General features: G+C 37.2%; 2 protein-coding genes across 2 annotated transcripts in view; one reads left to right on the top strand and one right to left on the bottom strand.

The window, feature by feature from the left end:
• LOC121421006 (RNA cytidine acetyltransferase-like) overlaps window positions 1-21348 on the bottom strand; it is a 36591-nt gene extending 15243 nt beyond the window's left edge. Inside the window, exons 1-16 of the mRNA XM_041615587.1 lie at window positions 21292-21348; window positions 16295-16443; window positions 15499-15590; window positions 14550-14721; window positions 13362-13546; window positions 12327-12441; window positions 10594-10701; window positions 8984-9117; window positions 8502-8595; window positions 8054-8152; window positions 4267-4403; window positions 3773-3906; window positions 2695-2845; window positions 2207-2303; window positions 1683-1799; window positions 1025-1126 (exon numbers count right to left, since the gene is read on the bottom strand). Coding sequence (XP_041471521.1) covers window positions 1025-1126; window positions 1683-1799; window positions 2207-2303; window positions 2695-2845; window positions 3773-3906; window positions 4267-4403; window positions 8054-8152; window positions 8502-8595; window positions 8984-9117; window positions 10594-10701; window positions 12327-12441; window positions 13362-13546; window positions 14550-14721; window positions 15499-15590; window positions 16295-16402 — 1845 coding nt within the window. The 5' untranslated portion in view covers window positions 16403-16443; window positions 21292-21348. The remainder of the gene's footprint in view (window positions 1-1024; window positions 1127-1682; window positions 1800-2206; window positions 2304-2694; window positions 2846-3772; window positions 3907-4266; window positions 4404-8053; window positions 8153-8501; window positions 8596-8983; window positions 9118-10593; window positions 10702-12326; window positions 12442-13361; window positions 13547-14549; window positions 14722-15498; window positions 15591-16294; window positions 16444-21291) is intronic.
• A 3777-nt stretch (window positions 21349-25125) lies between these two features.
• LOC121421450 (MOB kinase activator 2-like) overlaps window positions 25126-25314 on the top strand; it is a 30877-nt gene continuing 30688 nt past the window's right edge. The window contains exon 1 of the mRNA XM_041616144.1: window positions 25126-25230. Within this exon, the coding sequence (XP_041472078.1) occupies window positions 25214-25230 (17 nt within the window). The 5' untranslated portion in view covers window positions 25126-25213. The remainder of the gene's footprint in view (window positions 25231-25314) is intronic.

Raw genomic sequence — 25314 nt, 5'->3', positions numbered from 1 at the left:
AGACTGGTAACCAATCATATCTCATGAATAGTGTAACATGCCCACCTGCTGTGATACTATCCATGGAATCGGGTCACCAGACTATACTCAGACTGGTAACCAATCACACCTCATAAATACTGTAACATGCCTACCTGTTGTGATACTATCCATGGAATCAGGTCACCAGACTCTACTCAGACTGGTAACCAATCATATCTCATGAATACTGTATCATGCCTACCTGTTGTGATACTATCCATGGAATCGGGTCACCAGACTCTACTCAGACTGGTAACCAATCATATCTCATAAATACTGTAACATGCCTACCTGTTGTGATACTATCCATGGAATCAGGTCACCAGACTCTACTCAGACTGGTAACCAATCATATCTCATGAATAGTGTAACATGCCCACCTGCTGTGATACTATCCATGGAATCGGGTCACCAGACTATACTCAGACTGGTAACCAATCACACCTCATAAATACTGTAACATGCCTACCTGTTGTGATACTATCCATGGAATCGGGTCACCAGACTATACTCAGACTGGTAACCAATCATATCTCATAAATACTGTAACATGCCTACCTGTTGTGATACTATCCATGGAATCAGGTCACCAGACTCTACTCAGACTGGTAACCAATCATATCTCATGAATACCGTGACAAGCCTACCTGTTGTGATACTATCCATGGAATCGGGTCACCAGACTATACTCAGACTGGTAACCAATCATATCTCTTGAATACTGTATCATGCCTACCTGTTGTGATACTGTCCATGGAATCGGGTCACCAGACTCTACTCAGACTGGTAACCAATCATATTTTGTGAATACTGTTACATGCCAAACTGTTGTTATACTATCCATGGAATCGGGTCACCAGACTCTACTCAGACTGGTAACCAATCATATCTCATGAATACTGTATCATGCCTACCTGTTGTGATACTATCCATGGAATCGGGTCACCAGACTCTACTCAGACTGGTAACCAATCATACCTCATAAATACTGTAACATGCCTACCTGTTGTGATACTGTCCAAGGAATCAGGTCACCGGACGCTCTCTTGCCTCTGCTCAAGCTGCTCATTATTGTTTCTTTGGAAATCTCTCCTTCGAGACAAACCTAAAAGAAACAGATTATTCATTATTATTCCAAAATAGAAGCTCTTCCTCTCTTGTCATATTTACTCTTTTTTTTCCTTCCCACTTGATTTGTCTACCCCCCCCCTCCTCTTCACCAATATCCATTCCATTTCTGATAGAATATTACCTTTGCACTTCTGCATTATTTTTTCTCCCCTATCAATATCCCCTTTTATCTTTTTATTTTTGTTTTATCACTGCCATTGGAGAGTGGACAGAATCCACAAGAAAAATAAAACATGGAAACGGGTGGTTTTCACGGGTAGGTGTGCAAATTGGGGACATCAGCACAAAATCCCTGTGGCCTGCCCATGATTCCTTGTTTAGGGTGCTTTTTTTCAGGATGATTCTTGCGGATGCTGTCAACTCTTCAATGCAGTGACATCTCAGGGCACTGGTCCAAGTAAATAGAGTACACCACTCTTATCCCGAAAAGTAAAAAACTTTTGCAGATTTTGAATACGTACACAAAAGGGGGCAAGTTCAATCTGCATGACTATCTCTCCCTCTCTCTATACTTATTTCTCTGTACTTACCTGTAAGACACATAATATTTCAGGTAGACTGTTCTGTGTTGGTTTCACCGGTCCTAACAGACAGAAGATGTGATGGGCGGGTGCATCGGAAAGCAGCTGTAGATCATTTGGTGTGTTCTACAAAACAGCAAAAAATTGACACATACAAACTTATAAGACAGCATTCTGATAATCAAACTCAAATCAATCTCAACAAAAATCAAGAATTTTAAACCATACTTCTATGGACTGATAGGTTTCTTCTTACTTATTTTATTTGATATTCATAACAAAGACAATGTACCAAACAAGTATTGAAAATTTATTGTATCCTCATTTTACCCCATTCTTCTTTTCTGGTAAAATAGTTGTTTGAAGAGCTTTTCACCGCGTGACTAGAATTTAGTTGTTCTTGGTAAATAAATTGGCTAATTGTACTGAATTAAATGATGGTCTATGGGCTTTAAAAAGACATTTCAAAACATTATTTTTATCAGGACAACAGTTGAAACCATTTTGTGTTGGTTAAAAGGATCGATTTTTACCTTGTAATGTGCAGCAACATAAATAGACATCAGTCTCTGTAGAAACACTTCTGAGGCTTTGTGATAACTGAATAACGTATCTCTGTTGATGTAATACGTGCAGGGCAGTCAAGGGCGATTGTATGGGATTTAAATTCTTGTGTATTATATATTTTATGGGAATCATGTATACCTGGCTAGAAATGAAATTCAATTCAAAAATGGTTTATTCAAACATAATAATAATTAAAACTAGTTTCCTTCTGTTGACATGTTACCATCATTTTTCGTTTAATGTTTTTTTTTGTATATTCATCTATGTAAACCAGCGAGACAAAAAAAACCTTTATAGACAATAAAGTTTTTCTATTCTATTCTATCGTAATTTCAATCTAACAGCTCCCTTCTTCTGGTGTCTAGATGTAATGCATGTCAAACGAAGGGGGGGGAAATGGGTATGGAGGGATTTGATATCATACAATGGGTTATTGTCATGATGAGAAGGATATAACTCGCAATCTGCAGGAAGAGGGCAACCAGATGATATTCTTTGAACCTCAGCGACATTGAGACACAGGAGTTCATTGAGCCACTTCTCAACGCTGTCACCTTCACTGTAACGTATCGACTCCTCCAACGTCACCTCATGTAACACCCGACCTACGGACAAGAAACGCAAAGGTCTAGTTTTCAAAATGGTCACGTACAATTTATTTATCAAGATTACAACTGTTCTCTGATTTCTATTCTCTACCTGAACAAAAAAAATTAAAAAAAAATTAAATTGTCAATCTCTTATATTTGATAAGACTATGAAAAAAAATGCTCCAAATAAGGAAAAAAAATGTTCCAAATACTGATCCCTGAGAAACTCCATGTTTTATTTCTATAGAAGATGAATGGCTAATTATGAACTCGTACCCTGTACATAATGGTCATATATGCAACACTGTCAGACAGAAGTGTAACATATCAACTCCTCCAACTTCACCTCATGTAATACTTGACCTACAGGCAAGAAATGCAGAGGTCTAGTTTTAAAAATGTAAAAATTATTCAATGTTTCAACTTGGACAAAAAAAAATTAATTTATATTCAGGGGCCACTTTCCACAATTTACTGCCTAATTCTGTAACATTGGATAAGCTTTGACATTGCAATAAATGGGATTTGCCAGGGCTTTTTAAAAATAGTTTTCAGGGCTCTTTTGAGCCTTTCAGGGGCAAAATCTCTAAGCCCCAATGCTGTTTTATCTGTTTCAACTGGTTTCTATTCTTCACCTGAACAAAACAATCAAAACATTAAGATGTTGGTGTCTTATCATTGATAATATTAAAAAAATGCTCCAAACAAGGAAGGAACAAAATTGGTTCAAATGGCGATCCCTGAGGAACTCAATGTTTTATTTACATAGAATTAAGGCTTGGCCGAAGAATTTCTTGCTGGTAAACCAAGTTTGCTGCCCGTAAAGATGTTTCTGTTGGTGGAATTTCCAATGTTTTCCTAAATTTTGGGGTGAGTGAATAATAATCAACTCCCCATAAAAACTGACACACAACTGACTTTAAGATTGACCTCTGACCTTACCTGAAGCAGATGACCCTGTTGAAAGTGAGCTGGTTGGCTTGTTATCAGCAGAGCTGCTCGCACCAAACGTTGCGTTCTGCTTCCTAAGCTGCTGGAGCAGTTTGAGGGATAGAGACCTACCAGTGCCTTCATACCTGTGGAGTATTTCACGATACAACTACTGCTATAAGCTACTAATATAATACTGAAAACGATCACACTGTACTGCAGATCGCCAACACAGATAAGCACATGTGGGACAATATATTATCGTTGCTTAGACTGGACAATAGATTTGAATGTCATGCTTATTTTGATTTGTCAGCAATTACACAATTTCCAGTTGAATCCAGTGGCACATGCTTTTATTCATACATGTACATACAGACACTTGTGAGGTAATTTTATTGGATTCAGGACGAACATATTTTGAAATAGCTCCCTCAACTGGCAATCATGGTTAAAACAACTAAACTCTTTATATCAGGATGAACTTCCCATTCCAAGTTCCTTACCCATTGATAGTTGAAGACATGAACACCAGGTATGGACCAAGAAGTTCTTTGACGAGAGGGAGAGGTACGGCAGCAGCTTCATCAATCACAACCAACTCAGCTTGGCTTAGCTTGTGGGCGTCGCCCGGATGGATGTACTAAATGAAAGAAATTATTGAGGAAATTGCCAAATTTATCTTGCAAGTCATAGTATAAACTGGTATGATTGATAACATAGATTTTCAGCATCTAATTACATTTTCTTGATGTTCCACGTATAAATATTCACAATTCTTGTGAACATTTTAAATTTCAGTAGCTTTGACAAATTAGTTTTTAAAAAAACAACTAAAAATTTGAATTATTATCTCCATCAAATGAATGCATATACATTTATGACCATGTGAACATATTAGTGCTGCAAGTCAGGCGGCATGTTCGGGTTCGGTTCGGTTCGGCAGGGTTCGGCAATTTTTTTCCGAACTTTGGTTCGGTTCGGGGTTCGGCAATAAATGCCAAATTAAATTTAACATATAAAAAATAAGATCGCCGACCTACAAACATGTAATCTCTAGGATGAACTGTCATGTATTAATAATAAATTTTGTTTCTAAAAAGAATAGTTAAGATAATTGTTGAACTTTCTTTTGTTTTAATAAACAAAAAAGTCATTTCTACTTTCATTTTTAAAATGAAAATAAAAAAAATCAAAAGAAAAAAATATTGATAACGAGAGAATCAGGACAGAAATAGAATTACAAAGATCAGAATATTTTTTTCACGATTATTTCATGTAGCTATGATCATGATCGATTACGATGTCATTGCAACGCAGCTTCTCAAATTGGAAAGTGTTGATCGGGAATGTCGAAATAGTAGACAAACAACCTCCACTCAACTGTTATTATACCGGTAAAATTCACATTCCAAAGAATATGAGTGTCTTAGAAAGTCCCTATTTCCTGAAAAGTGGTAAAATCTGGTCAATGAATTACTTTAAAAAGACAAAAGACAGTCCATTCTTGGTCCAGAAAGATCGACGCTACGTGACTTCAAACATATTTCTAACACGAAAATGAGTACATGGGACTGTACTGCATATTTTAGTGTTGTGAAATCACTCGGCGTTGATCGTCAGAACTAAGACGGAACTGATAATTTATCATTTCAGTAATTGGCCAGATTAAACCACTTTTAAGAAAATATTGACAATGGAAAAACGTTTCAAGTTTGGAATACGAATTTTACCTGTATAATAGCAACCGAGAGCAGGTTGTGTGGACTTCCTGTTTCAACTTTCCTTACCAACCATTTCCGGAACATCGATCAGGGAACATGCGTTGATTTGGTTTGAATTTTTATCTTTTTTGTTTTTTTCACCCTCATTCCTTCATCTCTTATTTATTTATCTTTTATATTATTATGGAAATTTCAGAAGGTGGAATATATATACTTTACCATTACTTTGTCAGTCACAAGGAATTAATTTATGTCTTTTCAATTAAATGTACATCCGATTACAGCAATACGTAATTCAACTACACTTTTTTACTGAGTTAAGCTTAAAATGTCCCCACATTTTATAAGGAAAAAATATATTCATGTTTAGGCCTGGGACGATTGTTATTATTACCATTCGATTATTTCCTGGAAAAATAATTGAATGATTCGATTGTTCGTCGGGAATCACGTCTTTTAAGTCACAATAGTTGACCTACTTTATGGTGACCCCCCCCCCCCCCCATTAAGAAATCTCCATCAAAGTCACATGTTTAGCATAAATGAGGCCCTTTTCCCCCTTCTCCATGATTTTTTATATCAAAAGAAACTTCATGAAATGAGATTAAATCTTTCAGTTTATTGTTCCAATGAAAATCTTTCCTAAATCAATACTGGTACCCTGGTATTATGCATGCATCCCTCCAAGTGCCACACCCCTGCATATAAATGAATCAGCCCCGCCGAGTCCAAAGACGTAAACAACTCATTCATGAAGTATATTCTTTGAGACTGAGCCCAGGTGGAGCATTTCACTTGAAAAATTTCATCCCTTGCCCACACCATGTCCCCGCCTCCACTTGTGGCACTGCCCACGATGCTACACATGTATTAAAAAAAAAATATTTCATTTGAAATACCTTTCAAAATTACGATTTTTTTATCATTTGAACCCACATGTATATAACTGGGTCTATTTTTGGAGACTAGTCGAGAAAGTACTGGTGAAGGCGGGCGCGTGTTGGAATGTCGTTTTCATTGTGTGAGGGGAATATAAAAAAGGTTGCATTGTTCTGAAACATGAAAGAAATTCTCCGGCTCCCACCCCCTATCCTTCCCTCTCTCTTTCCCTCACACGCACACACACACACACAGATGGGGGAAGGGTCAATTTATTTCTGAAGTCATGACCTTTCCTGATAATAAAGGGAACCACATGCCTTCCGCTTTTTTTTTGTTTCCCAAAGTTTCATTGGCTATCCGAAGGTCCAATCAGCTCAAGTGAGCTGGTTATGTGTTTACTTATTATTGTGCACGCACACAATGACTTATTTTGTGTATGAGGGCAAGGTCGGGTGGGATTAACATTTTCGGAGCGCTATCATGTTGGTATGTAACTGTGAATGTGATACAATCATTAATAATTTTTGAAACATTACCTCGGTAACATAATTTTTAAACCTGTAAAAAACAGCTGTCATCATTGTTTTCTTGTCATTTTATTATTATTACTCGGGTATTAGAGTTATGCCAACGTCATAATCGGGATCTGCCGAACATTCGATTAGTGTATATTTTGCTAATCGATTGGTGATTGGCGGCATGCCAATCGAACCATTCGATCAATCGATGTTTACTCCCAGTCCCAGGCCTATTCATGTTTATAAAAAAACATTGAAAATGATAAAAATTTAATCAAACACAAGACCGAAACTGTCATACTTTGTCATTTACGAGGAATGAATTTATGTCTGGTTCTTTTTCTTTATTAAATACAAAATGATTAGGTCCGATTACGATCACGATCGATTACGGCAATACGTAAATACACCACACTTTTATACCGAGTTTAGCTTCAAAATGCCCCCTCATTTTATCAAGAAAAAATATATTTATGTTAATAAAATATTCTTAAGTTGATAACAGTTCAATCAAAGACGAGATGGGAGCTATCATAGTGGATTTTAAAAATATATTGAGTGGAATTCTCTTTGTACACAATCACTAACCAATATATATTTTGTTAATTTTATACTTAAATCTATGTAGTCATCGCATTCACGCAATGCATACAAACATACTTTTTTTTACCGAACTTCCGAACCAGGCCTTTGAGTTCGGTTCGGTTCGGTCCGGTTCGGAAGTGCCAAGTTCGGCGAACTTCCGTTCGGTTCGGCGGTTCGGCTGCAGCACTAGAACATAGGCAAAGAAAATTCGCTTTTCATTACAGATCGATCATGCCACCATAAACACAAAGGAGTAATGCCGGAAAATTTGTTTACAAAAGAACAAACACATTTGACTTTTGCAAATTTACTTTCAAATTACAGATATTTTTAACATGATTTCTACGCAATTTTGTCTGAAATGCAACATTCAGATTCAGCTTTATGGAATGTAAATAGGAAAGGTCCCACAATAACATCACAAGAAATATAAATTTTCATTCCTGTGAAAAACAATCATCCAACTGAGGAAATATTTTCAATAATTTCACAAAAAAGGAGATTCTTTCATGGAACAAATAGTCAGTGATTGTGCTCTGAGCCAATCAGATGCAAGGATTTCAGTAGCTTATAACAGTCTTTACCTGGATAGTCTGCCTGTGCTCTCTGAAGATATTCACTCTGATGACGGCTTTGTTGAATTCTGGGTTGGTCGACTGGACCAACTCATAGTCAAGATGTTCCTGTGGATCAAGAAATAAGGTTGGCACACCAAAGATATTAAAAAATATAAGGTGCACAATGCCAAATCTGTAATGAATTCCGCACAATGGTCAAGGTGTTATTGTGCATCAAGAAATCACATCACATCAACAATAATAAAATTATAAGAAGCATAATGCCAAATCTGTAATTACTTCTACACTGGTTGTTGGATAAACTTCTTAAAATTTGATAATCTTCTAGAAATTAGTATGAACATCAGAGATATTCAAAATCTAAAGAATTTTGCATTTGTTGATTGGATTAATTTCTAACACTAGAAGTATGTACAAAATAATAAATTGTGTTTGAATAAGACTTTTTGTTTACCTGATAATCAAGGGCATCAAAGCCTTTGAAGATGAACTCAAACAAGGTTCGGATATTCTCTGGACTTGGTGCAGTCACAAAGATATTAGAATATCTGAAACATAAAGGAAAATGAATAAAATAGCATTAGTCTGAAATTGCCACTCTCCATCCGGGTGTAAATGGTTGATTATATTAACAAATATCCTTGAACATGCTGTTGGAAAGAGCATCATATCTCAGTGCACATACAAATATACAATATTATTATCATGTTTGTGTGATCCAATACTTGTAAATAAGTACAGCTGTGTCAAGTATGGAAAACACAGATAAATGATTTGCAAGTGATTTATACCCCTTTGCATTCAATTAGTTTTTTGGACTATTTCAATTATATATTCAATATCTAATCCCTTTTCTTGCATTAATATGTAAAATACAGTTTGACAAAATATTTCTTTACTTTGAACTATGGGAGTTGTTTTATACATGTAATTTACCCAAATGCTACAGCAGTTGCAATAGCCAATCCTAATGCAGCTGACTTGCCCCGCCCTCTCGCTGCTGTCATGGAAACAGTGCTGCGAAGGGTCTTCTCTGAAATTGACTCGACAAACTTCAGCAGAGCTTTGGCCTAAGGACAGAAGAATGAATTACATCCACATAACAACATTGAATCTATGATCTTAAAACTTGAATTATCATTTTCCCAATATTTAATGTCACCTAATTAGGGCTGAATCAAAACGTTTAAATGCCAATCAAACGACCATTATAAGCATAAATGTTTTCCTTTTTTAACGAGCGTTTGACCGTATTGCAACAAATTCCTGATTCCAAGTTGCTGATATTTCACATTTCACATCTTTACATCCATTACATAGCCATTATGTTCCATGTTTCCTTGAAATTGTTTTGTTTTACTTGGAAGATATCAAGAAAATGAAGAATATTCTCTTCTTTCTTGACACTAAAATATGGTTTCCAGTTATTACCACACTCGGCCATCCACCATGCAAGTCTACATATTGGACCCAACAATTGTGGACCACAATTTATCTCTATGGGAAAAGAGGAATTAAAATTCTGTGTGTAAAAATAATTTACTGAAAATTTTGTTGCTTTCATTTTTAACTTCACTATTTTGTATGACTTGTCAAAGGAAATCAGTTATTGTCAGCCATCGTGATTTGTTTTAATTCCCCAACCACACTTTTTAATTTACAGTTGTGCTCATAAGTTAGTGAACCACAACACAAAATGCACTCCTTCATGCTGAGTGTTGAAGGAAGACAACATCACTACAATGTTTTGGCGAGCCCAGAGAAACAAACTTCATTAAATGTAATATTTTATTACCTGACTTTAAATTTAAATATCTATTTGTAAAACATGTCAGAACTTGAACACTCTACATATCGTCGGCCTTATGCCAAAAGGGCCTTAACTGCTTTTGGCCATTCCGAGATAATGGCGTTTATAAAGGTTTTGGCCTCTCTAATAATCAAAAGTTTGTGGTCGTTTTTTTGCTTTTGAAGCCAATTTCGATAAACGTGTTAAGTTATTAAGTTTTACATGAAATGTGTTAAATTTATTATAAAATATTCAGAACCCCTAAAATCGGGTTAAGGCCCTTTTGGCATAAGGCCGACGATATGTTCATTTTCTGGTGGGGTTCAGTAACTTTTAAGTACCACTGCATATCATTGCATTTTAGTTGAAATTATTATGTGATTTGAACCGGGGGGGGCTCAACTATATTGCTGTACACACGCGTGACCAAACAATCATGTAAAAAGGTCACTTTTTGTTGATCATGGCACATCATGAGTGTAACATGTTTAGGGTGTCAAATAGGTCAAAATCAGGTAAAAAGGGTATGGTTGTGGGGTAAAATACATATATTTTTATGTATTATACAGTCATGTACATGTTTAGAGATCAAAAATTGACAATAATGCACACGAAAATACTTGAATAATATAAAGATTTGACCGATGTATAAAACTTGTTTAAGGTGGTTCGTACATGATGTGGTTGCGAGTGTGTACAGCAATATTGCTAACAGGCCCCCCTGGGGTTTTGTATTGGACAATGTATATGGGCATACCTGGTCTAGTGTTTTAGCACAGTTGATAAGGGCTCCCACAGGTTGAGTGTCTTGCAGTGACGCTTTCAACTCCTTTAGTTCAATCTCTGCAGGACTCTGGGACTCCTCCTAGATTTCAAAATATTTGCAAAAAGAACCAATATTCCATTAAAAAGTTTGGTCACATGACATAAATAAATATTTCTGAGCCCTGAATACTATTACCCCCACTGTTGTGGAGCTACCCTGATTGGGCGCTCAAGCATTCAAGGAATTCCTTCTTACCAAACACCCATTTACTACACCTGGGTAGTGGCAAATGTAGGTAAACACCTTGTCAAAAGAAGTGGGTACTGCAGTGGACCTTTAGGTTCTTTAACCCTTTGAACCCGATAGGCCGGAATACCGGCCTGCCAGAAAACACGCAAATACCCGATAGGCCGGTATTCCTACAGCCATGTGACTTCAAAAGCATGGATTCTAAATGTCAGGTGGTCTTCTAAAATGACGTCATCTTTCTAGTACGTGTAGGAATATTTAGTCGATAATTTCAGTCAATGTCAGCAATGATTTCGGAAGGATTTAGCTTCAAAAATTGCCAAAATATGCCACTTTTTTGTGGTTGCTCGTGTCGTATATGCGGTAACACACAGTGTAATACGCGGCGAGTCACATGCTTACTATGGGGAAGCAATTGGTATATCTGACTTTGGTGAAAACAGTGATTTTGAGCCAAAAACAGACACTAAATTCGATATTTCTGATTGTAGGCTAGGTCTCCGGGAAGCCAAACAACTTCAGCTGGCCTGGTCCGGGTACTAGCGGGGGCAAGGTGCCATTGGGTCTCGATTCATGGGGAATTGTGTGAATGTGGTCGAGAAGTCTTTTATGTGCAAATAATTCAGGGTGTATGTCACGACCGCCCCTAATAATTCCGGGTTCAAAGGGTTAAAGTACAGAGACTTATCTACTCAGCCACAACACCTCTATACAACTTATAAGCTGCATATTAACCCAAACCTTCCTGGGAAGGGGGGGGGGCTTTTCAGCACCACCCTCCACATTTTTCGCAATAATCCCACCGCTGCAAAAATGTTTGACCATGCTGTTCGCTGACTCTTTACTTCCAAGTCTTGCGCATTTTTTGAGAACAAATTTGAGACATCCAGGTATGCTGTTTAGAAATTACATAACAATAACTGCCTTTACAGTTTCACAAATTTTTAAGAATCATTCAAAAGATAACTTACAAAGAATGATACCTTTCTAGAATGATTGATGACGCAATTATTACAATTGACCTTAAAGTGATCAATTACCCATTTCATGAAGATTTGTCTACTTTGTCATTATGGCAAGAACCATTGGCAATCTTGATATTGATTGGCTGCTGAGCCGTGTGACTATGATCGCCACCTTTATAGCAAGGTTACCATAGCTGTAACTTAAATACTTCGCTTTGTGCAGAACTACCAACCTGAACAAAAACATTTCACTATTTGTAAGGCTGAACATCAGTATTTTGGTGAGGAAATCAGTATTTTGAAAGAAATACAGTAGTACAACACAAAAAAATGATACTTAAGAAAATCTGTATTTTGCATGAAACCCTCAATATTCTAATTTTTCAGTACTAAAAACGGAAAAACCATACCACTTCGTAGCTCTGTTTGTGATTACACGGCATAGTCGTAGGCACTTTAAATTTAACTCGGTCAAGTTTTAATAGATAAATAAATTCAGTAGTCTTTTACCTTTGTTTTATGGGGAACCGGCTCGATGTTTAGGGTATGTGATGAGATTGGTAGTATCTGAAGCTCATCATCCAACACCATAGAGTTATTACACGATGCAAGTGACAACAAGAATCTATAATAAAAGTGTAGAAATAAACATATGTTATGCATCAAGAATGAATATATTTGCATATTTAATCTAATATTTTTTTTATATAGACCCATTTTGTACGAAAAATAAACATAACCGAGAAAGAGAGTTGGATATTCACAAATTCAAAGTTTAGATAGTCACAACATGATCATGAATAAAAAAAAGAGACTATATTTAAATTGAAATGTTAGGGCTACCGCACACCTCACAATTTGCCTACAACTAAAATTTTTAATATATTATAGCTTTTGGTTTGGTTTGGTTTTATTTACCGTATAAAAATCACAATAAAATACATTGCACAAGATATGATATCAAATATAAATATATAAACATGCACATAAAAATATGCGGATGGATCACTCTATTCAGAGCCATTGATATAATGGCTCTGTTCTTCCTAGAGGTCCAGTCAAGATGGGAAGATTAAATACATGTAATGGAACTATCTAGATTCCAAGGTTTTGAACCATCAAAAGAATACTCGAATTAAACTTAATGGCTATTTCATTCCTCTTCCTAGTTTAAAGCGATTGAAATTGAGACTCCTAATGATGTCACCACAAACGTAGGATAAGCTCCGTTGTTAGCCAAGTTGGCCATTACTACAACCAAAAGATTTGCAATCATTTAAAAGTTGATAGAATTGTTTTAATATTTATTGTGAACCTCAAACAAAGTTATATGTATATATTATCATTATATCTTAAAAAGAATGTTTGTCCCTAAACCGGATCGTAGATGAGTTGTAAGGTGTGTAGTGGCGATTAGATGACACTTGAGAAATTCACACCATTACCAAAGCTTAGACGACAGGCTTTGAGTGCTCAGCTGGCATAAATTGATGCAAATGTTTAAACATTTCTTGGATGAAGAGTAGTCAAACATTCACCACTCACCGTTCGTTGAAGCGCGCAACAACGTCCTGGTGAGATTCGGTCCGGTAGCGGGAGTGGACGTCCATGGTCATGGTATAAAGCTGCTGGAGGGACGACACACTGCGCAAAAGAATCACCACGATACCACCCCCCTCCACCGTCTCAATGGTACGGGCCAAGAGGTTAGGGGTCATGGCTTCAAAGTCCTGGAGGAATGTTGTGAAAAAAAAGGATTTTTAACAAATTTTCATTTCTGTCCATGAATGGTGGTGTTACGCAAGCGTGATGAAAACTTGCACTCAAATCCTCTATGGCGTGTCGTTATATAATGCATTATCGCATTGGTTGGATCATGTGTAAGAAGGCATTTAAAACAGATTCGCATTTTTGTACAAATAGGTTGGTGCTGCCAAAAGCAAATCAAACCCATGCAAAATGACATGTAAGCCGACAACATAAGCAGAAAATAATTTCAGGAAATTCAGGTAACATATTTTATGTCAGGCGTCCTTAACGGACATTTGATGTGCAGCACAGAGCTGTTGCCCCCCCCCCACCTGACCCAATTTGCCACTATTTTGCTCACAGTGTATGTATCAAAGCCAGGGAGGGACTGTGCCAAGTGGTCTCGGATGCCAGAGAAGACATATATGACAGTCTGTGATTAAAGATAAATTCCAGTTTTGGTAACGATCTCAAAATGACTTTTGACAGAATCTAATATAATGACCACCCAAGTGTCTGTTTGTATGAATAAAAAATATGTGCCAAAGGATTCTGGAAGAAATTGTGTAATTGCTGAGAAATAAGCAAAATAAGCCTGGATTCGGTCACTTCCGTCGGGTCTTTATTCCACCATTAATAATACACTGTCCCACGTGTGCCTATCTGTGTTGGTGATCTTCAGTGTGATCATTTTTCAGCGTAGATTTCAAGATTTCACAAAGTTCAGTTTATGTAACTGTACCAGATCTAGATCCTTGATGATATTCTGACAATTAAGCCTGGTTTTACAGACTTTCTCATGAAATCAGTGTTTACTGCAACTACTGGCATTTCTCTTTAATCCCCAGCCGCAGCAACTTTAGCAAGACATTGATCTGTACCACTCATTTATACATCACTGAATACAAATGACAATGTTGACAAAGAAATAATCATATCAATGATAACTATTAATGAACTGAAAACAAAAAGAAAAAACCTTACCTGCAACACACACATCCCATACGTGTTCCCCAGGATCTTATGTGTCTCTGAGTAGTAGCAATAGCGAATGTTTGTAGCCGCGATGAAGAGCTCAAAGGGATTGTCCTCGTTCACATCCATCATTCCCGATTTGATTTTCTTTTGAAGCTGCTTCATCCGTTTCTTCCGATGACTGCAAATATTATAAACAAATACTATAATAGCACTTACTACTTTGAGTTTCTCAGTACTTTTCATGTATGTACTATTACCCAGGTCATCATATCCCAGCATTCCCTCACACGATGTATCCCTTTTTCTCCACTCCCTGGGGAGCATTCCAACAAGAGATCCAAGACTCAATTTTCTAGGCATACTACATAGGCTTTCACATCTTACCAGGTACCCATTTAACACCTGGTGGGTGTTTCATAAAGCTGTTCGTAAGTTAAGAGCGACTTTAAGAACGACTGGTGATCCTTTCTTGTAGTATATGCTATATTCATTGGCGACGGTTTAGCGCGTAAGAAAGGATCACCAGTCGTTCTTAAAGTCGCTCTTAACTTACGAACAGCTTTATGAAACGGCCCCCTGGGTGGAGAGTGGCAAATTGTGGATTGACGCCATGCTAGGATGCTAGGCCGCCGTGGTGGAATCCAAAGACCAGCCCACCGATAACAAAGCAAGAGTCAGTCTCAACCGCTCCAACCGCTCTACGGAAATCCATCAGAGTCATAATTTTTTCTACAGGAAATTGCAAAAACTCCTTTGTACACAAAGGAGAACACACCAAATTGTCAAGAAATAAATGAATTTATGGATACACATTCATATCTGGAAAAAAATTTGAACAGGCATTTTATATGTTGATTTTACTGGCTTTCCATACTTGCAATTGATTACATCAATGGCAATTCTTTGTAAGACGGGGCCAAGATGTTTTAAGGCATATTCATCATGCTTTACCTACCTGCTAAATCCTAGTTCTTTCTTGTAACACCATAGTACAGATGGCCTGGCCTTCACCACAGCCTTGGATAGCATATGATGCAGGATGACGACCTATGTATCGGGAAGAGGGGGAAAAATCTAAATTCTGAAAAAAAATATATGAATACTAAAAAGAAGAATGACGTTATAAACTTTCAAGCACAAATGGTAAGATTATTTAACTATAGGCTGGCTGAATAAATGTTGAAAAAATATTAATACTGAAAAAAATATGTATAGGCCTATATACTGAAAAGAAGACTGACGTGATATACTTTCAAGTACAAATTGTGAGATTATTTAACTATATGCTGGCTGAATAAATGTTGAACAAAAATATTTATTACACTTTTTTAGCTTCTTCTTTTATTTATACATTTATGTTACTTCCCCCATCCTGTAATTCAACTCTTCAACTTATTTTTTAATCAATGTATCTAGGGCTTAGAAACAATGTGCATTTTTATAAATATTGTATATTACTATGATTACTATTATTGTTTATCTTGTTGGGAGGGGGCATCTCCAGTTCCCAACTTCATTTTGTTGTTGTTTCCTATTGGGGTATTTTGGGGCTTAAAGATCTTGGGATGAAGAGGGAAAAGGAGATAGAGACAAAACAAAGCAGAAAATTTGACAGGATAATTCATTCCATTTCAAAATATTTCAAAAAAAGGGTTTAGATATCAAGATTATTAATAGAGCACATGAGTCTCTGACAGGAAATCCATTTCGACAGGACACCCACTATGTCAACAGTCCCTTGGAAAACTAACCTGATCTTTGCCTTTGTCTCCTACAACCACGAACAATGACCTATGACCCTGGGTCACACCGTTCTCTATCTGTACTCTGATGCGGTTATCGATCTTCTTGCGAACCATCTTGAAAATCAACTCCTCGCTACGTCTTGGTCAAACAGTCTCTACAAAATATGAATAAATAGTCAAATAAGCAAGAGGACAAGCATTTAAATTATTTCCAAAACAAAAATTGAATTTTCAAGTACGTGTATTATGAAAAATCTTCAATGACACTTTGACAGTAAATTTTTTGAAGATGTATTTTTTATTTTCTTTTATTTCTTTTACATTTACCTTATTATTCTGCTAAATTAAATGAGAAAAAATAACAAGTGGAATGCCTCTGGCCGTCTCACCTGCACCACGCGGTTCAATATAGCAGCAGTGCTGACTTTGAATACTACTCAAACTCGCACAAGATGTTCAGTGATACATGGTTACTCTTATGTCCACTTTTTATGAACTAGACCAATAAACTTACAGAGATATGATGGTTATTCAACAAAAAACCCCAACATGGCCAAAGTTCATTGACCTTCCATGACCTGTGACCTTGATCATGTGACCTGAAACTCGCACAGGATGTTCAGTGATACTTGATTACTCTTATGTACAAGTTTCATGAATCAGATCCATAAACTTTCAAAGTTATGATGGTAATTCAACAGATACACCCAGTTCGGCCAAAGTTCATTGACCTTTGACCTTGGTCATGTGACCTGAAATGCGCACAGGATGTTCAGAGATACTTGATTACTATAATATCCAAGTTTAATGAACTAGACCAATAAACTTTCAAAGTTATGATGGTAATTCAACAGATACCCCCAATTCGGCCAAAGTTCATTGAATGACCTTTGACCTTAATCATGATACCTGAAACTTGCACAAAATGTTCAGTGATGCTTGATTACTATTATGTCCAAGTTTCATGAATCAGATCCATAAACTTTCAAAGTTATGATGGGAATTCAACAGATATCCGCAATTCGGCCAAAGTTCATTGACCCTAAATGACCTTTGACCTTGGTCATGTGACATGAAACTCGTGCAGGATGTTCAGTGATACTTGATTAACCTTATGTCCAAGTTTCATGAACTAGGTCCATATATTTTCTAAGTTATGATGACATTTCAAAAACTTAACCTCAGGTTAAGATTTCGATGTTGATCCCTCCAACATGGTCTAAGTTCATTGACCCTAAATGACCTTTGACCTTGGTCATGTGACATGAAACTCTAATAGGATGTTTAGTAATACTTGATTAACCTTATGGCCAAGTTTTATTAACTAGGTCCATATACTTTCTAAGTTATGACGTCATTTCAAAAACTTAACCTCAGGTTAAGATTTGATGCTGACGCCGCCGCCGTCGGAAAAGCGGCGCCTATAGTCTCACTCTGCTTCGCAGGTGAGACGAAAATGGAGAAGACAAAAATCAAGAAGGAAGAGGAAGCGGAGGAGAACAAGGATGAACTAGAACAAATAGAAAATGAAAGAACAAGATGGTAAGGATTACGAGAACTTACGTCAAGAGGTTGTAAAGTTGGAGCTACAATAAAATGAGCACAAAAAGGACGACATCAACCAGAATAGCCAAGAGGCATTTGGATAAAAATCATTTGGTATGCTTACTATCTTATATGCCTTGGAACTTGTTTGTTTCAATCGCAAGCTGCCCCCCCCAAAAAAAAAAGAAAAAAAAACCAAAAGGCCAAAACCAAAACATGTAAACAAGTTCTGAAACAACCATGTCATTCCAGCAGATATCAAAAAAACTGTAAAAATTTGAATACCGTAAGTAACGGTGTATTAACCGCACCTTTTTCTCGGCGGGGTAGAAGCAAAAGTCGGGGGTGCGGTTTATACACGGTGACGGGTCTGAGCCAGCCCGCCGTAACCCCTCCCGTACATGTACGATGTCTGCCAGTTCACAACACATCGAGTGGCCGGGCGTAGCCGCCCAGGCAATGTCGTTTAGAGGGGTATGAGCCGCGGGTAATGGGAAGCGATTGTTGCAATATTCATTAAATGTTGTCCATAACAAACGCACCCACCTTCATGACACTAATTTTGACTTTATTCTCAATTCAAAGTAGTGAAGTTCCCTGGCTAATTTAAAAGAGACGCCAAGCATACTCAGTAATATTTTGTCACCGCTGAGCGAGAGTTGAGTGAGCTTAGAGATTGCGTTGTAATGTGGTTGTAGTGCGACTTAAGCTGGCGCTATTCAAAGTCCCGTTTCGCGCCGGCGCCAGCTTGTTTTTTTTTCCTTCCTGTTTGCTTTTCATAAGATACCATGTAAACCACGCACGAGAGAGACGGCACGAAGCCGTAAAAAACAACTGTAAAAAATGCAAATTTCTTTGTTTCTTGAACCTTCCTATAATCCCGTATCCAAAATTCATGCTAAGACATCAAATTTCTGAAAGTGATTGTGAGATTGTGATGCAAGAAATGTGAATGTTTCTTCCTCCTACGCTGGGAAAGACACAGATCATAATTTGATAAGATGTACTGGCATGACTTGTACTGTATCGTAGTTTGCAATGTAATGGCAGTGCTGTGTGTGTACACTTACTGTGAGGTGAGCGAGTGTGTAAGTTGCCAATATTGGCGGGACCGTTCTTTCTTTCTAACATTTGTAGATGAATTGATCAAGAACAGCATATTTCTGCATACCGGTAATCTCTTTGGATACTTTGGAAATCTGAAAAACTTAGATTTTGTTTCTTCGTACCTCAAATATGCATGTAAATGTGAGAAGATTTTTTTTTTTTTTTTAGTCCAAAGTTGGGGGTGCGGTTAATACACGGGTGCGGTTAATACACCGTTACTTACGGTAATCTTTCAACATGCTTCAAAGACAAAATGATAATTGAAAATCAGATTTTTCTTTAAGAAATGCAAGACCTAAATTTTTTGAGGAACAGCAAGAAAAATTCACAAATTTTTAAACTGCCATCGATCGATTTTGGCGAATTTTGTAATGGTAATAATTTGCATAATAACGGCTCTCACACTCAGCCAAGATTCAGAACACAAAATGGTCAACTACCTCCTAGCGATTGCCCCAACGATTGCGCAAAAGCCAAGATGGCGATGGTGTCGCAACATATCCATCAGCTAATTTATCTTGCAGTTCTTAGTTGTCATTTCACAAAATAGTTTGGTTTTCAATTGACTCACTAATTCTAGACCTAAACTTCTAATCTGATAATCATTTTGACGATTTAAAAAAAAGTTATGAAGTTTAACGTAATTCTTAACGTTAATCTTACAGTGCATAATGATTTTTTTTATCGTACATTTCATTGATTTGCCATTCTTGGCATGGCGCGCGCGTGGCAGCCGGCAGCAATGTCTGGTTTTCCAATTCCACTTCCAGGCCATATTTCTTTTTACATGAGTGTTATAAGCAAATGTCTCTGCTGCTTCTGTAGAGGGGGTCCAGACAGCCCTACCCAAAAGTAAAACCCCGGATTCTCAACTCGCCTCGATTCGAGGCGCGAGGCACCAGCTCCAGTTTTTAAAGTCTGAAACTAAGAGTTTGACCCAGGGGGGCCACACTCATGGTTTCAAATCGTCTCGTGTGTGAAGGATTCATATGCACCTGGTGCACGCGAATCTTTCACACCATCTTTACTAAAATAACTATGACTTTACATCATAGCTATGAAATATGATTTTTCTATAATACTTACCGAACCATATGGACCGTTTGTTGAATTCTTTTTGTTGTTTGTTTTAATAAAATAAGAGCATTTTTCGTGATCTTCACGTAGATGCCTCCTGGTCAGCGTTGATATCAACTTTTGCCTAAAGAGGGCGCGCGATATTATTCACCAAGCCGGTAGGCACTTAAGAACCAAGTTTGAAAGGATACTCTGGCCGATGAATATTCATTAGATCGTGGTCGTGCGTGTTCAATACACACCGAGTGCATGCATGCAGAGAGACAACCGGATCTAATGAATATTCATCGCGAGAGTGACATAATTTTACGAGTGTCCTTTCAAACTTGGTTCTTAAGTGCCTACCGTACCTTTGTTTACGGTGTTGCAAGCTAGCTGCATTCTAGGCGATCAGCATTATTTTCTTGCTCGTTCAATCCACTTTCATCATCATCTTGTCAAAAGATGGCGTACTTTACCAATAAGTATATACATGAGATGCAACCTGTTGATTTTTGGTACAATTTCCTATTACGCGCTGACGACTTGAATTGAGAATGTTCGATACGAAAAATTGCTTTTCGATTGTTGTTTGCGTACTTTCCACCGCAGTATTAAGGACGGATCGAACGGAGTATCCTGGTTGAGACTTGGAGGTAAGCGATAAAAACAGTTTTATAAATAATTTCCACTTCATTTTGTTTTTTTAAACTAAATTTATTAAAAAGAAATCATTAGTGGAGAAATACTGAAACGTTTGGCGTTTCTAATTCCCTCACATTCGTGTGATGAATGAAAACGTCAAAGTCCACTATGAAACCACATGCGTTGTGCGAGGTTAGTATTAGTACTAACCTCGCATGTTGTGTGAGTGGAGAGGCCACTTACATTGACGAGTGGATACCATGGCCCATGCGTGACCAAAAAAACACGTAAAAAGGATGTCTTTTTCACGATAGGGCACATTACGTGCATTTTCAGAATATGGAAATTACGTGTTTAGGGTGCTTTTCGAGACCCCATGGTCGCACATGGTATCCACTCGTGAATGGAAGTGCCCCCCCCCCCCGGCATGCCCGGGGAGTTTGATTAAATAGGCCTACATTACGGGCACGCAGATATATGCACATGGGACCGAAGACAATTCCTCGCTCTCATTTCACACTCTGTAATCAACAAAAAATGTCCAACATATCAAGTTTACAACCATTTAACAAACCAGTTCGAAATTTCATCACCAAATATTCCAATTTTTACATTCAAATCATGAAATCAGTGAAGAATGCCGAACTTACATGAATAATTTGCAGACGGAGCAGACTCACGCACGTGTATTGACAAAACGCCCTCTAGAGTCTAAAGTTGACATGTATGTTCCAATTAAATTCAGATTCAATGAGGGGAAACTTGGCCGGTCTACAACTTTCTCTATGCCTTTGCCGTCAATGATTATCATTTCGTATAGCACAGTTTATAAACAGGGGCCGCGGAACCGGGGGGGGGGGGTTTCCAAAACCTTGTACAAAAACGCAAAAATGACCATACAATTGTGATTTTTAGCATGTTCCCCCCCCCCCCCACTTTGAAAACCGTTCCGCGGCCCCTGATAAACAGATAACAAATTCATGTCTCAGCTTCACATCGACTGGAATATGATAATAATTTCAGATCTGAATAAAATTAGTGTACCTTAAACTGAAGGCTGACTGAAGCAGCAATTCTAAAATAGTCCCATGAACTCTCGATTCTGATTGGCTAAAAGTTTATAACATCTTACCGACATAAAATGGGAGAGGGGCCGTGTGCACAATCCTTTCGATTCTGATTGGCTGAAAGTTTTACAAACTTTTTACCAGCCAACATGATGAACGCTGATTGGCTAAAAGTTGCTTGGGTGACAATGCTTTCCGTCGAACATCGACTGGCTCAAATTTTTAGATTCTCAAAACTTTAGCCAGTTGATGTTCGTTTGGCAAAAGTGTGGGTAAGAAATGTAATGAGCAAAAAAATAAGAGGGTGCCAGACATGTCGTATGTGGCGATTCCTCACAAGCTACGATCGAGAGAGGAAATTAACTTTTGACAGTCATTTTTTATGAGAAAAATCTGTAAAATAGGTTTTTACACAATACAGGAATTTTAACCCCCTCTCCTTTTATCTTCTTTTATTCTTAGTCCTGATCAGGTGAAAAAAGGGGGGTTCATGGCCCCACCCCCCCCCCGCCCACACACACACACCGTGACACCTTCTCTACGTCACGATAGACTTACTATTCAAGTAACTTTTACAGTTTGAAATTTGTAGCACTGGCGTATTCAAACGGATTGGAAGGTATTTTTTCCCATGTTATGTCACACAAATAGGCTGACACTGAATTAGATTTATCAATAAAAACATGAATTTAAAAAAAAATAGTTTCATGGCAATGATGGATATCCATATATGTATGAGATTGATCAGATCAATCGTAATTCTTTGTAAGACAGGGCCCAGAAATGTTCTCTTCGATGCAAATTCCCTTTTAATTTTGGTAAAGGTGTCATTGGCATTAAAACCACATTCCTGCATTGAAGTTAAGTTCTTGAAAAGTTGAATCTCGCGTATAAGCCTTGGAGAGGACAACACTGCCCCTCCTAATTCCCAGCGCCTTGCTATACCTAAATGTCGTGACACAATGGGTAAACAACATGGAAATGAATGATATGTTTTATAATAAATGCATTCTCAAGCAGTTTGACTACGCTCTTAATTGCAAGGATTTAAAGTAAATGCAGGTTGACTGTAGAGTTGGGGACTGATCGAATTCTGGATTTATTTTTAATCCTGAAACCTTATATTAAAATCTGAATTGAATTAAATTTATTCATTATTAATTAAATTTGAATTTAAATCCTTTGAGATTATAAATTTATTATTCTGGGTTAACACTAAATCCAGATTTCGATTTGTCCCTGAGTACATTACATTAGATATAAATCCCTTCGGTTTAGAGTATAGATTTGATTTTTTTTACATTCGGTCGCTGCGCTCACTCCCATTCCCTTTTTTAACCTTTGTATTGCAGTTTGATATTGATTTGTAATTGTCAGATAAATTAATATATCAATTTCATTTTTTTACCAGGGGCCCCGCGAAAAGTTTGCTATACAGTGCGTTTCAGAAAAAAGGTAATCCAAATCTAGAGGGTTGGTGTTCGAATTATATTTAATTTTGTGAAATTGTTCTGCATGGATGAGAAAGAGAAACTCATCGGCTTTCCATTGATACCCTATTTGTACCATTTATACCACGCATGAGCGAATTAAGTGATGTTTAAAACAACACGTGCAGACACCACTTTTTCCAAGTTTTCGAAAACTTGATGAAAGGACAGATCACCGATGTCAATACTTTCGTCGATGCCTGTGCTGGTAAAATTCTTGATTGGACTTTTTTCTTCCAAAGTAGTGTCAGCCGGAATGTAAGTGGGTGAATGTACTTGCATATGATTAACGACGAGATCGTACTAGTCGTTGGGCCAACATTTTGAGCCCATTTTGAGAGGCAGGTTCGAGGAGTGCACCTGCATCTTTGGTGGATTCAGGACAAGTACTCCTGTCCTTAGATCGATCCAAGGACAGGAGTACTAATCCTGAAGCATCTTTCGAGATAGACTCAAACATGTCAAAGAACTATTTTGACCCCCTTAATTTGGACATCAACATTGCGCCCTGTGATTGAAAACACTTAAAATAAGGTATTTGTAATTCCTTCTCAAGATCTTGATGATTTGCAGGGCCAAATTCGACATGAGGTGGATGTTTTTTTTTGCAATGATCTGGCAATGGTATAAGACGAGCTGTACTTGTCCAAGATATCCTTAATTCCTCCACGCTACTGGTGAGCAAAGGAGAAGAGGACATGTTGAAGGTGTGGGTGAATAAGACAATAACCTTTCAATCATTATTTCAGAGGAATGCCTTGACTCTTCTTTCCAAAAATTACTTTTTTACATTTCATTCTATCAAGCACACGTTTTACTCCCTTAACCAAAGCTTGGAAAAATGGTACCTGCCCGTGTTGTCTTCACCATCATTAATTCGGTCATGGGTGGTGCAAATGGTACAAAAATGGTATTAATAGAAAGCTGATGAGTTTCTTTTTCATATCCATGCAGACAAATTTCACTGAATTAAATATTATCAGAATATCGACCCTCTAGATTTGGATTACCTTTTTTTCTGAAACGCACTTTATAGTCATATCCAATCATATAAAATTTGAACACAGGCCTACCGTTGTTTTTGATATATTTTAATCAGTTTATTGTAGGGGTCTCACATAAACAAGCGATTTCCAGTCAGTTCTCTTTTTTTCATTTCTGTTATTCATATTCTACTTTGTACTTTATTTGTTAATCTGTTTGAGTTTGAAATGAATAATCTGTACAGTCATACACTCTGAAACGCAATACGATATGAGTTCGATATACATGTAGTTTGTATTACATTCATTGTTATGTTCAAATATTGTTATACAAAATAATCATTCGATCATGCAATATAAATTTTGTTTCATATTTTTAATCTAGGCCTGATTGAAAAAAAAAATCATCTCAGGGGCGGGAGTGGTGAAGGGGGGGGGGGGGGTGGGGGTTAGGACTGATTACAGACACCAATTTCCATGCAGCTGCTTAAAGTCAGAATATAGTCTTCCATTTCCCACGACAGGCCAGCTTCCTTGAAATGTTATGATCTACGTAAAAAAAACAGCTAGAGCCCCCCCAAAAAAGAATTAAAAACACGCCTGCTCCACTTCTCTCAATCTATCAGTCTATCTATCTATCTATCTAACTATCTATCTATCTATCTTATCCATCCATCCATCCATCAATTTGTCTACAACCCGAAGAGAGATTAAAAAAACAAAAAAAAGAAGCTCTATTAGACTAATCTATGAATAAAAATGAAATGATAAATGATAATGATTATGAAAATAATATTACACAATGGAAAAAACAATGATGATATCATTAAAAATGATAATAACGAAAATGGGAGCAAAAATATGAACGTTAATTTATCATAATCGTTAATGATTACTAGATTGACCACACGATTTTCAGGCTGCTAATTTTCTTTACTCGGCAAAATATTGTGCCAGTGTTCTGTGAATGGGAACTTGCAGTTGCTGAGGAAGTCGATCTATTATTTACCGGAATTTGCAAGAAATATCACCATGGATTGGCTTATGGGGTAAATTTCATGCCTTTTTACGTGCCCTGAATAGATCATGTCTATTTTAATTTTGATTTGATTTATCTTAGTTTTAATATTTTG

This window comes from Lytechinus variegatus, chromosome 9 (assembly GCF_018143015.1).
Source record: "Lytechinus variegatus isolate NC3 chromosome 9, Lvar_3.0, whole genome shotgun sequence".
Lineage (NCBI taxonomy): Eukaryota > Metazoa > Echinodermata > Echinoidea > Temnopleuroida > Toxopneustidae > Lytechinus > Lytechinus variegatus.
This window is presented reverse-complemented; position numbering and strand designations above follow the sequence as displayed.